General features: G+C 40.6%; 1 protein-coding gene across 1 annotated transcript; it reads left to right on the top strand.

Annotated features, from left to right (window-relative positions):
* The first annotated feature begins 663 nt into the window (after positions 1-663).
* Positions 664-11,659, top strand: rpgrip1 (RPGR interacting protein 1). Its single transcript, XM_040141303.1, has 30 exons — positions 664-753; positions 1,305-1,358; positions 1,528-1,645; positions 1,853-2,058; positions 2,163-2,265; positions 2,410-2,550; positions 2,802-2,907; positions 3,059-3,082; positions 3,194-3,340; positions 3,481-3,554; positions 3,772-3,992; positions 4,208-4,314; positions 4,450-4,500; positions 4,587-4,766; positions 5,349-5,466; positions 5,688-5,851; positions 5,947-6,292; positions 6,488-6,648; positions 7,048-7,280; positions 7,463-7,578; positions 7,869-8,077; positions 8,365-8,421; positions 8,516-8,712; positions 9,039-9,117; positions 9,304-9,370; positions 9,677-9,771; positions 10,015-10,204; positions 10,291-10,375; positions 10,491-10,618; positions 11,314-11,659. The coding sequence occupies exons 1-30, from the start codon at positions 666-668 to the stop codon at positions 11,556-11,558; spliced, it is 4,110 nt and encodes a 1,369-aa protein (XP_039997237.1). The 5' UTR covers positions 664-665; the 3' UTR covers positions 11,559-11,659.
* The last annotated feature ends 1,034 nt before the right edge of the window (positions 11,660-12,693 follow it).

Below are 12,693 nucleotides of genomic sequence, written 5' to 3'. Positions count from 1 at the left end.
ACGGTAAGTCAAATATTTAGTTGATATAGTTTTCAATCTTGATATGTGATAGTGTAGGAGGGAATATCAAAATGTTCCACTGTCCTACCAGTATGATTCCTACTGTTAAACACTAACTGTACAGCATTGTAGACCTGGAAACAGCTAACTGTCAAAATTGAGCAAAGACATCATTAAAAATTTGTAGTAAAGCTAAAACTTTTGGGGATGACAGGTTTTCCAGGCTTGAACAGATTATAGTCTTTTATGCCATTTTTACAACTCGGTTTAAAAGTTCATCTCTGTATGTGTGTAATGGAAAGCATTTCTTCCAGCAGCTTGGGTCTACATTAAGCCCCACAGTGAAGTAAGGGTTGAAATATAGAATTCATTCATCATAATGACAAAGACTAGGAAAGGAATGATCTTTTAATGCTCTATAATTACACAAACGTAATGTTTAAATTTATCAAGTCATTGTCACAAGATTGAATTATACTTTTTTTGTTTTTTTTTTCAGTCCTAAGAATCTATAATATAACCATTTTTCATCCACATGTCAGTTTGTAATTTCACCTGGATGGAGGCCAGTGAACCAGCAGTTGATATCAATGTGACAAGTTTGCTGTTGTGACATTTTGAAGACTGGAGCTCTCTGATTGGATGAATCGGTGTGGAGAAGTGTGATGTCGCCAGTTGTGGACGAGACAGCCGGGGATCTCCCAGTCAGAGATGTGGGACTGATGAGGGGGGGGCTTATGCCAACTGTCCCAGGTTTGTGTGCAATGGTCTGTATTATGTGAATATGTAACACCAGAGATCATAAGTAAAAAAAAAAAATAAAAAGGAATTTTGGGAGATGGGTCAAAAATTACAAAATAAATAGAAAAATTAAGATTATTGGGTCATGTGATTGTTCCTTATTCATTGTAAGCAGGATAAGAAGACTGGCCTTTCATTAGTTAAAATCATCATGGCTTTTAATTAGTTGGGTTTTCATTTTACTCATTTTACGGCGAATTTCGTGAACTGAATTTGTTCGTGTAGCTTAGTTTATTTTGGAACAGTTTTAGGACACCAATTATGTATAATGTATGAGCTGATGATCGATGCGAGAAACATAAATTATCTGTACAACCTCAGCAAAAGTCTAGGGTATTCCTTCAAGGTTAGAATTACAGTTAGCTGTAGCTTTGAGTTAAGATTAAGAAAAGACATTAATGGTGAGAGTGGAGGTAAGGCTTGGGGGTTTATACAGAAGGTCTTCATGAATTCTGCAATAAAAGTGCATTTGTTTACATTATGGTAAATACAACTTTCCCCAGATACTCTACGTGATGTAAAGCCATGGAAGAAGCATCCTGTCATAAAGACAAAAGGTAAAACCACTTTACAAAGATTTTCAGACCCTCAATGGAAAGCATATAAAAGAACATTTCCTACTAATATATAAGCAATTGTTACTGCACCAAACATACAAAGAAATAATGCTTTTCTGCATTTTTTTTTTTTTTTTTGCTTCTTTCTCTCTCACTCTCTCTCCAGCAGATCCTCAGCGCCTGTTTCGCTTTCCCAGAGAGCACCTTGAGGATCTATGTCTGCGGCTGCAGGAGGAGAACAGTGTGCTGAGGCAACACACACGTACACAGGAGCAGAGGCTACGCAGGTAGCACACATTAACACAAAAACATTGATACATACTCTAACACCTGTACTTAACACCAGACGTCTGGGCCAACACTGCAACAAACATAGTATGTCATTTATTACCAATGCTTATCTTTGTTGCAGCACTATGATGTGATTCAAAGAGATATATCGTGAAGACAGTTAGCCCTAATAAGGCTGATTTAACTCCTCCTCCTTGCCCCAGGATGTCCACCAGACTCATGCGTCTTCGTCAGGCCTGTCCTGGCTCCAGTGGTGTGAAGGAGAGGGACATGGAGGACACCATACAGGAGCTGGAAGCTTGCGTGGCTATGCTGGAGAGCCAGAAAGGGGTGCTACAAAACAAACTCAGCCTGGCCAAGCAGCACATTATGGACCTAGGGGGACGCACACCATACAAGTTCAACAAAGGTGTCTGTACTGTGAAAAAAATCTAGCACGTGAATAGAGTCCAGGGTGACTGTTGCTTCCTCTTCCATCTCTGACCTTCTTCCTTCTCTTCTTCTTCTTGACAGGTAAAAGTATGGAAGTGGAGGGCTCAGTCAGGAGGGCAGCCCAGACAGCCCCACCCCGCTATGGCCCCACGATGGAAGACAACAGGGCAGAGATGGAGAGATTGTAAGTGTCTAGTCTGTAATGTATTAGATGACCACAGCAGAAATGCAAAGCAAAATATTTTTCTGGTAGTACGTTATTCACATTTCTCAATATGACATGCATCCCCCTTGCCTCCTCCTTGACCTCACCAACTCTCCCTTCCAGCAGGTCCAGTGTGTCAGAGCAGGTGAGGGTGGCAGAGCTGGAGCTGACTGCCCAGGCCCTCAGAGACACACTGAGAGAGAAAGAGAAAGAGATAGAGGGAACCGTGAGAGAGATAAGGAAGCAACAGGCCGACAGACACAGGTGGCTACAGCAGAGATATTACCGCCACTACTCTTTCTACTATTTGTACTGATGTTACTGTTGCTGCTTAAGTTTTCTCAAGTAGAAATTTTAAAACTTAATTTATACAATAACTAAAATATCAGTGAAGCAGCACCTTCTCTACACAAGGAGGGCAGTGTAGTGCTCTTTCCACCAGTAGCCATTCTTACTGCAGGTACAGCTACAACTTCTTGTACAACAACAATGTAAATAAAATATTTTCCTGTCAGAATAACTATCAGAGAGAATGTGGATTTGATTCGTCTACAAAAGCAGCTTTCAGACAAGAGCACCACCCTGAGAGTTACGCAGGAGAAGTTCAATGACCTACAAGAAGTAAGATGGCCTTTCTGTCGGCCGTTTATTCTGTGCATTAGTCGTTTATTCTTCTGTTTTTTATTTGGTCTGTTTCTCTCAATTTCAGTACCGTATTTATTGGTCCACAGAATAAATTGTGTCCTTTCTTTCTTTCTTTCTTTCTTTCCAGGCATATGAGAATCAGCTAGAAGAGGTAAAAACCTTGGCATAAACAAAGATCAATGAATATTTTACTACATGAGTAAAGACTCATAGATTAGTTTCTGGTCATAATTATTTTGAGGGTGTAACGTTTTCACCCCAGAGTCAGAGGTCACTGAGGGAAAGTCAGGGGGCTCTGCTGGAGAAAGTGGAGGAGCTGACTGAACAACTGAAGCAGGAGAGACAGAGAGCGCTGGCCCTGGAGGGACAACTTTCCACTGCTACCCTGTCTCTGCAGACCCTGGACAAGGTATTGCATCTGTATTTGCATGTATGAACTCCGACTAAGACACAACACTGCAGATGACGAAAAGGGGGAGAAGATTTAAAAATACAAGACTAAAGATCATGTAACGTCTTTAAACTTAAATTTAAATCTTTTTCTTTCAGCTCCAGGAGAGGATATCAGACCTGGAGGGAGAGAGGGATCTGATAAAAGAAAATTATGACACTCTGCTAGAGAGGTAAGAGTTAAAGGTTTGTAGCCATCTAGTTGCCATCCAAGAGTACATGAGACTTCAGAAATGGTTTGGTTATGACGGTTATGAATTCTTGTCTACATCTTAAATGACACTATCAAATCAATATCACTGAATTAAAAAGGGCAATATTCACAATATAGATCACAACACATTGCATGTTGTTACCATTATTGTTTATACCTGCCTGTTCCTTTCCTAGTACTTTGTCTGCTCAAAGAAACCATAACGGCCATGTGGAAAAACATCGCAAAGTGGACCAGAAGAGTGCGGAGGTGGGGGAAAACTTCTGCAGGCTGGATATCCGGAGACTGGAGGAAATACTGCAAGCAGAGAGGGAGGAGAGAGGCAGACTGGAGCTGGAGAAAGAGAAACTCAGACAAGAGAAGGAGGCATTAGAAGAGCAGAGAGACCGAGAACGAGGTAGGAGTCTCAGCATGTTGGCACTACATCTGTTGCAGCTTGATGAAACAAATCGATTTGGAGATAATCAATGAAGATTCACTTTTGAAGATAAATTTTGAAAACACCTGAAACACCTGTCTTCCGCTACAGAAAGCAGTTAGATTCCCAGGAGAGAAACATTTAAATGTACAATCTCATTTATTCGTTTTCGCGTCCCATGTTGTTTCTTTTAGAGTTTTCTGTGATGATGAGAGACAAACGAGATGATCTAGAACGGGAGGTACTCAAGTACAGAGAGCAGGTCCCTGCTCTGCAGGACAGACTGGACTCTGTCACTAAGGTCAGAGATGAAGAACTGAATAATATACCCCTGAACTGTTTCACACGTCAGTCTGTATTGTGTTGTCTGTGTGATGGCCTGCTTTTGGCACATATTCTGACACAGTTTTCATCCTCTCTTTTTCTTCTCTTCTAGGAATTCGACATGAGTGTTGAGGAGCTCAGTGAAACTCTTTTGCAGATCAAGGTTTGTACTCTCTTGTACCTCACTGCTTTAAAAGACTGAATAAATTGCTTTTAAACGTTTTTGTCATGCTCTCCCTCCAAATACAGGCATTTAGGATGCAGCAGGAGAGCAGGGAGGGTCTGCGTTTCCTCTGGGCTGATGGGAAGGTGGAGAATATACCCAATGAGCTGGTAAACATACAGGCATCGCATGCTGAGACTGTGCTGGAGTTACAGAAAACCAGAAACCTTTTACTGCTGGAGCACCGAATCAGTAAAGACCTGCAGGTAGCAGCACATACACACTAAACACAGTTCTATCAGGAGAGACTCAATTAAAGGAGAGGCTCGCGGAGTAATGATGACATATTTATTTGACATATTGTGCACATTAAGGAAAGTTGGATTGGATGAAAACTGGTGTTTAGTGGGGTGGAGGTGGGTTGCATCAATCTGACACTGAATTGACAGCTCAAAGCAGCAGAGAGAGAGGAACAGTTTTAAAAGTTTGACAACAATAAGCAGTTGGCTCACAGATTGTGGCAGAGTCTGATTAACTGAAAGAATGAATGCCCTCAGTCAGCTGACTGAGTTGAAAGCAGGATTACAGAGAGAGAGAGAGAGTGTGTGTGTGTGTGTGTGTGTGTGTGTGTGTGTGTGTGTGTGTGTGTGTGTGTGTGTGTGTGTGTGTGTGTGTGTGTGTGTGTGTGTGTGTGTGTGTAAATATATAGAGTAAGCATGAAGATAGTTTTCGTGATTGAAATTTCACTAAGCTTCATTTGTCAAATGCAAATGCAATTATCACTGATACTGTTGTGACTGCCATCGTCAATTTCTCTCTGTTTTTTCTATTTCCATTTTAACCCCAAGGAAGAGTTGAACACAGTCAGCCACAAGATGGAAAGAGAGAGGGAGGAGAGCAGGAGGAGGATGGCAGAGAAAGACAAACTTTTATCAAAAAGAACACTTCAGATCAACACTTTGGATGGTATGAGCAGTAGCCTCAAAAGCAGATCAACCTATATCATAAAAATAAAGTTCAGAATTAAGTACTCTGAATGACTGTTTTTGTACAGTTATTCACTCATTGACTGGCATGCAGGAAGTAATGTGTTTTCATTTACTTTTCCTTTAGAAAGCACAACTGGGTATAGTTAACATTAGTGAAAGAATCTCAAGCTTTTTTTTTTTTTTCTTTGTAATCCAAAGCCCAGTTGAAAGAGTTAGCGTACAGCCCCAGGAACTACAAACGGACTATACCAATACAGTACACCTGGCCAGCTGGAGATCAGGAGGTGGTACAGCCCATTGAAGATGACATGTCTTTTTCTCAACTGAGAGCTGGGGAGTCACTGCTGGAGATCCACCTTAAGGTGAAAACTCAGACTAGATTTTTTTTTTTTTTAATCCTAAATAATTCCACACAATTCTCCCAGGAAGCTGACATCTTCTGTTTTTGCACCTCCAGGCTGCCACCTTCACTCCAGCAGGGCTTCGGATTATGGGCAGGATCCGTGCAGGAGTGGAGAGTGGTGAGGACATCGTGACCTTCTGCACCTACAGCCTCTTGGACTTTGAGGTGCATTCCACTCCTCTTGTGTCAGGCAGTCAGCCCAACTACGGCTTCACATCCCGCTACGCTCTAACAGCCCGCGATCTGGGCATGCTGGGAGGCCAGGGGTCAAGGGTCAGAGTGGAGCTCCACCAGGCATTAGGAGGGGTCAGGTTCGTAACACATGGAAGTGGGCAGATGTCCCTCATTGGTGCCACGGAGAGGAGAGCGGAGCGCATTGGTGGACATGTCAATATCACAGGTAAGTAATTTTGGACACTTAAACGGTAATACTAAATTTTATGCCACTTCCCCATACAGTCTGTTAAGATCTTGTATATAGTTTGAAGATATTCTATACCTTAATATCCTACTTATTACCTGTGTTTGGTCATCTCGATTGGTGTGAACAATACAGGCATCAACTCACGTCAAAAAATGTCTGTCTCTCTCTAAGGCCCTGAAGCTGAAATTGTTGGTGTTGTGGATTTCTGGGTGCGCCTGTTCCCTCCTGCAGAGCCCATGGACACTGTGGTAGAGAAATCAGCTGAAAGGAGAACAGGGACACAGAGGAGGCCTATGCAGATCCTTCATAGCTGGCAAGACAGTGGTCATGAGGTAAGAAAGAGAGAACAAGTTCTAAACAAAAAACATATTTTTTCACTTATGTCTAATAAGTTCTTGTAATACAAGTAGTTTGGGTTATTTTTTCCCCCAGTTTGTGACAATGTATTGTCATGTCCAGTCTTGCTGCTGCATACAGTTGCCTTTCTAAGGACAATTTAAGTTGTACTGGTTTGAATTTAACTGCACTGGAGTGGAGGCATAATTTTCAGATTTATCTAAAATTCCCAGTTCACAAAACCAAAACCATATGCAGGGCTGGACACCACTAGAGATAAGCAATAAAATAAGTACTTTTCATAATTTTGATGAAATCATCCCATAAACTAGGATGTTCTGCTCCTAAGCATGTACAGGACCAGTGTTTATGACATTATTTGTTAATTATGACAGGAGTTACATGACTACGGTGGAGGGATCCCCAATGAGTTGGTGGTTATGTTGGAGCGTTGTGTGGGCCTCAGTGCTCGCTTCCCAGGACTACTTCCTGACGCCTACCTGACTTACAGGTTCTATGACCTGCCGCCACACGTCTCTCAAACAGTCCAGTGCACTGCTGACCCGGTGTTCAGTGATACCACCAGCTACCCACTAGCAGTAACAACTGATGTGTTGCAATACTTCAGGTATGGTGTATATTTTTAAGTTCAAGTTGCCCCATAATTACACAGTCTTGGCCCAAATTCATGAATATCATAAAAAATATTAGAACATTCATATCAGTTCTTAAGACGTTACCAATTATTTTAATGCTATAGAACCCCTGTTATTTCAAAATACTAAAAGATTCAACTGCACCTCTTTCCAGGTCTAGTAGTCTCTGGGTGTATGTCTTCGATGACAGCGATGACCAGATACCACCAGCCTATCTGGCCAAGACCCCTATCCCACTGCGAGCCCTGGCTACAGGCAGGGAGATCAGAGGTGAGGGAGAGAGAAAAACAGAATTAATACTTATCAGTAAATGAGTCATTGATACTGTAAATGATTACAGCATTACATCAAGTTAGATGAAGGTGAAAGCAAAACATTGTTTTCATAGTTACGTCATGTTTAATTAATATTACTAATATTTAAAGACAGTCTAAAGGGCAAAATGATCCTTCTAGAAAAAAAAATGTCTGCATTTCAGAATTAGCACTTTAAAAAGTGAGAGGATCTGGTCTTAAATGACCCATGCAGCAGTTTGGAAATGCTTCTCTCTGTCCTGCCAGGTGACTATGTTCTGAGGGATCCAGCTGGTGGACCTCGGGGCATGGTCAGAGTCATAATAAAATGGAAGTACCCCTTCCAGCCACCGGCGGATGACTCGCTGGGTAGACAGGGAAGACAGGCCAGACCAATGGTTAGCACTGAGAGGGAGGAGAGGAGGAGGGAAGAGGCTGAGGTGTCACAGAGGCCCATAGCCAAGCCCAGAGTGAAGGTAATTTTTTAATCTGCTGTGTCAAAAAGTTTGGGAATTACCAGTAATGCTCTCACTGTATGCATTTTGTTTAAAGAGTACATGAACTGATTAAAAAAAAGCAATGACACCATTAACCCCCCCAATAACTAATGTATTTCTAAGGAGCGTTCAGTTTACTGACATTATGTCAACGGACTTCTGGGTGAAGAATTCCTAAAACATTGATGTATAAATGCTAAAACGCATGTTCAAACATACCCCCAGTTCACTAGCTTGATTCCTGTGTTTCTTTGGCTTTACCACAGACTCAGCTACTTGAGCCAAAGGAAACCAAAGCAGTGCAGAAAGAGACAAAAGCCCTGGTAATGTTTAAGCACCTACAAAAGTAGAATATTCACAGCTGAACTGCATGTTTTCATGATAATTTTGTTCACTAGTATATTCATCTCTTTACAGCCTCGGCCTCCAACTGTCAAACATAAGAGCTCACAAAACATACGACCAGAGCAAATAACCTCTGTGAAACCTCTGGACACAAATCGGTCCACAGACCGGAAGAGCTCCACCAAGAGGTCACCTGACTTTTACCAGGGCACACCTCGGATGATATCTGAGCCAAGACTGACCACACCCTCTCATTTACCAGCTAGCAAGTAAGTTAATGATTTTTTTCTTTTAAAAATCCATTATCTTTTTGTCGTCATGCTTGATGTTCTAAAAGTTGTAGGAGTTTTAATTTTTATATGTAGAAGGACAAAAAAGGAAATAGGATCTTCTTAGAGCCAGCTGTCATAAAAAGTGTAAACAGATTTGAATTGTTAGAAACAATTCAACTTAAATCAACCTAAACACTCAAAATATATAATGTGATTAAATATGTCATGCCATCTGTGCTTTCTTATAATGTCAATTATTTTCAAGATTAATTAAGATAAAATAATGAAAAGATATATATAAAATTATGGAATCTTATTTTAAGATTTTCAGAGGGAACGTCTCCCAGACAGTCACCAGCCACACTGTCGAGAAGAAGCTCTGCCAGCGATGCCAGGACTCAGGTAGTAGCTCATTCACGGTTTTGTAATGGGCCTTAAAACAGCATGTGGTAGAGCCATTTTCACAGAAAACACACATCATTTAAAACAATGTTTTGGAAGGAGAAGCAAGAGTAATTAGAAATTAGAAGACACCAGTTGACAACTGGCTGGCTGGTGTATTGGCTCGTATCTCATTTCTTTTCTTAGGACCTTCTCTCTGTGGATCAGGTGTCAGCAGATGAAGAGGAGGAAGAAGAGGGGAGGAGTGAGAGTGGTAACTATTCACATACACATAATAGGCCTGTAAACGCATGCCTCAAGTATCTCTCTGTAGTTTGAAATCTTACACTGCCATTGTGTAAATAAGCAAGGAAAAACCAAAAACATTATATAATAACCAATTTAACCTCAAAACATTTACAAAATATAGGCGTTTATTATGCAAAATATGCATGGTACACATATGAAGCTGTCACATACTGACAGGCCTTTAATTTTCAGTTCTGTCAGTCGAATTTAAAATGAAATAAATCCTGTTCTTCTCATGTTTTTTGTTTTGTTTTTTTTGTTTACTGTACAGCTGCTGCAGGAGACAGTGAAGCCCCTGGGTCTTCAGAGTCAAGTTCCTCACAAAGCGTCATAATCGTCATTCCACCTAAACGAAAAATGAGAAAGGTACAAATTACTGAGTGATTGAGAGAAAATGTATAATGAAAAGAAAAGAAGGAAAACTTAAGCATCGTATTGTCTTATTATTGTCATTTGTAGATCTTTGGATCTAGTATAGGTCTGAAAAAAGTCTGAAATATCTATAAATAGATATATGAATATAAATAGATTTATAAATATGTCAGTCAGGGGTGAGTGTGTTTCATCTGCTCAGTAACTGGTTATGAAATGAATTTCATTTTGTTTCAGGGAAACAAGCTGAGAGTCGAGATTCTGTCCCTGGCGTTTGAACCGTCCTCACGCGTGGCACTAGACGAGTCGGTGCAGCGTGTTTATGTGGAATATCGGCTGCTGGGCGTCCCCATGGAGACGACCGAAACACCAATGTCCCTCCGCAAACCCACAGAGGGAGAGGAGATCCACTACAACTTCACACGAGGTGAAAGGCGAGCTTTTTGTGGTTCTATCGAGTTTTTATTTCATAGCTCCTTTATAAAGCCCAAATCTCTCTCTCGTCTTTCTTAGTGATCTATGTGGACGGTTCACAGTCAGCTCCGCTCAGACAGTATCTCTACACCATGCTGGAGGGCACTGACCCCAACCAGGGCAGGTCGCACCATTTGTGTTTTTTTTGTAACTGTACACATTATGTCTCTTCTCTTTATGGATGTCTGTAGACCCAAACCACAAAATTTAACGATGTATGCCCGTGTGTCTCATGGCAGGTTAAAGTTCACAGTAGTCAGTGAGCCTATGGACGATGATGAAGAGTGTGTGGATGTCGGACACGCTTTTCTGGACCTACAAGAATTACTGCTTACAGGAAATGATGTCATTGAACAACAGATTGACAGTGGGTACTGGTAGTGGGTGTTATATTTTGTGGGGGGGGGTTTTGCAAAAGAAAAATTGGAGAACAAAAGGCAAAAACCCTGAACACTGTCCATCACAATGTTTCACTCCTCAGACCTTCACCAGGTAAAATTCATCAGTTGGGATTTTGCCTTTTGTTCTCTAATTCTAATTTTTCCATCCGACACACCTACCGCTGAGACTTCAAAGTGAGTGTGCAAGAACTTTTTTTGTGATCACGCAAAAGAAAAAGTGAAAATACTGTATGTTGGGTGTGTTTTTTTTATATATGGGCGACCATAATTGATGCCGCTGAACTAAAATACAAAGTCTCTTAAAACTAATTAAAGCAACAGTGATTAACTTGTGTTATACCACTTTCACCTCTCCACGTCCAATATTTTTCATGCTATAGCTATAATTATTTTATACCTGATTATTAATGAAAATTTATAAGCAGGCTGCTTAGCAAACCGTGTAGATGCTGAAAACAAAAAGGTGTGGCTGGTACCATAGTAAGCATATATAAAAGTAGGGGTTTATGTAAAGAATTTGTACAGTGTTGTGTATATTTATCATTTCCCTACTTCAGATTCAGGCTGTGGCAGATGCTCTTTCATATTCCTGCTTGGATACTGTGTAAAGACATGGAATTTTCTTATAATATTTGGACCTCTGTGTTTCTGTTTCCTCCAGTCATGAGTATGGATGAAGACAAGGAGGTGATAGGAAATCTGAAAGTGTCTCTAGAAGCAGCAAAAGCTCTGACAGGGATATACCAGGAGTATCACCAGAAAGATGAGACCACGAGAGAAGACAAGACAGATGAAGAAGAAGAAGAGGAGGAGGAGCAGAGGGAAGAGGAGGAGCAGGAGGAAGAGAAGAAAAAAGATCAGATACGAGTGATAGATTATGATGATGATGACAGTGACTTCTACTGAAAGTAAAAAGTATGAGATGAACAGATACAAGTTGTGTTCTGTATGAAACAGTTTTGAGCACACAGAGGAGCCGTTCTCTCCCTGTTCGAAGCCTCTTCTTCAACATTTCCAAAAGCAATGAAATAAAGAATGTTTTTATGAAAGGCATTTGAGGCTGTTCTTTTAAGTTTATTTATGGATTTTAAAAATTTTCCATCTCCCAATTCATCCTGTAAATCCTTATCAAAACTCTTACTGGCAACACCTTTCTGAGTATGCTTTGGAAACATCTTTTCCTGCATGAATGTCATTTGCTTATCCACCAAAGCAAAGCCCTCTCAAAACAAGTGTAGAAGGACTGTGTGCATTGATCTACATTCTACAATTCAAATCTTAATCCTGTCCTAAAATTGAAGGTAACACAACCAGTATTTGTTGTTGAGTTTATATATAAGAACCTTATTTTAGTAAAGGCATTGTCTCTCTTTAAAGGGTCTCCCCTGTGCCAGAGTGGTGCTAAACTGACAGTGATCTTTACAGCTGATAAGTTGTTTGAAGAGCTTGATAAGACACATGGAGTTCTTCACCATCAGAAACTGTTGGTTAGTTTGTTAATTAGTGTTTAATCAATTTATTTCAAACTAACAATGAAACATTGAAGGGCAAATGAACAATGGACAAACATGAATATGCAGGGTGTTGCAGCAAGATTGTTTTTGCCCCTTGGCCCCTAACAAATTAATCTGACTGTAGAATATGATACACAAGTAAATGTATTAACAACTTGTTCAATTTGAAAGACTTTTTAATATTCATTTTTGCAATTCCATTTTAAAAGTGAATTAATATCATAATTTAGAGACAGAATCCGAAATTTAAACTGGCAAATTTAATCTTCATTTTATTACCTTTTGGCTGGGCCGCAACAGAGGCCAGCCTTACAAACAGATTGTCCGTGACTGACTGACTGACTGACTGACTTAGTGTTGGAGTTACACCATTGGTCGGCCGGCCGAGTGTTGGAGTTACGCCATTGGCCGTTGCTCTGTCAAGATAAAGTGGCGCGAGTAGTTTCTATTACGCCGTAGAGGGGAGGGAGGCGTTTACTGCCAGTGTTGCCAATTTAGGGCCTTTGTCGCTAGATTTACTGACTTTT

Source organism: Xiphias gladius, chromosome 12, assembly GCF_016859285.1.
Source record: "Xiphias gladius isolate SHS-SW01 ecotype Sanya breed wild chromosome 12, ASM1685928v1, whole genome shotgun sequence".
Taxonomy (NCBI): domain Eukaryota; kingdom Metazoa; phylum Chordata; class Actinopteri; order Istiophoriformes; family Xiphiidae; genus Xiphias; species Xiphias gladius.
The sequence above is the reverse complement of the archived record's forward strand: the minus strand, read 5'-3'. Positions and strand labels throughout refer to the sequence as shown.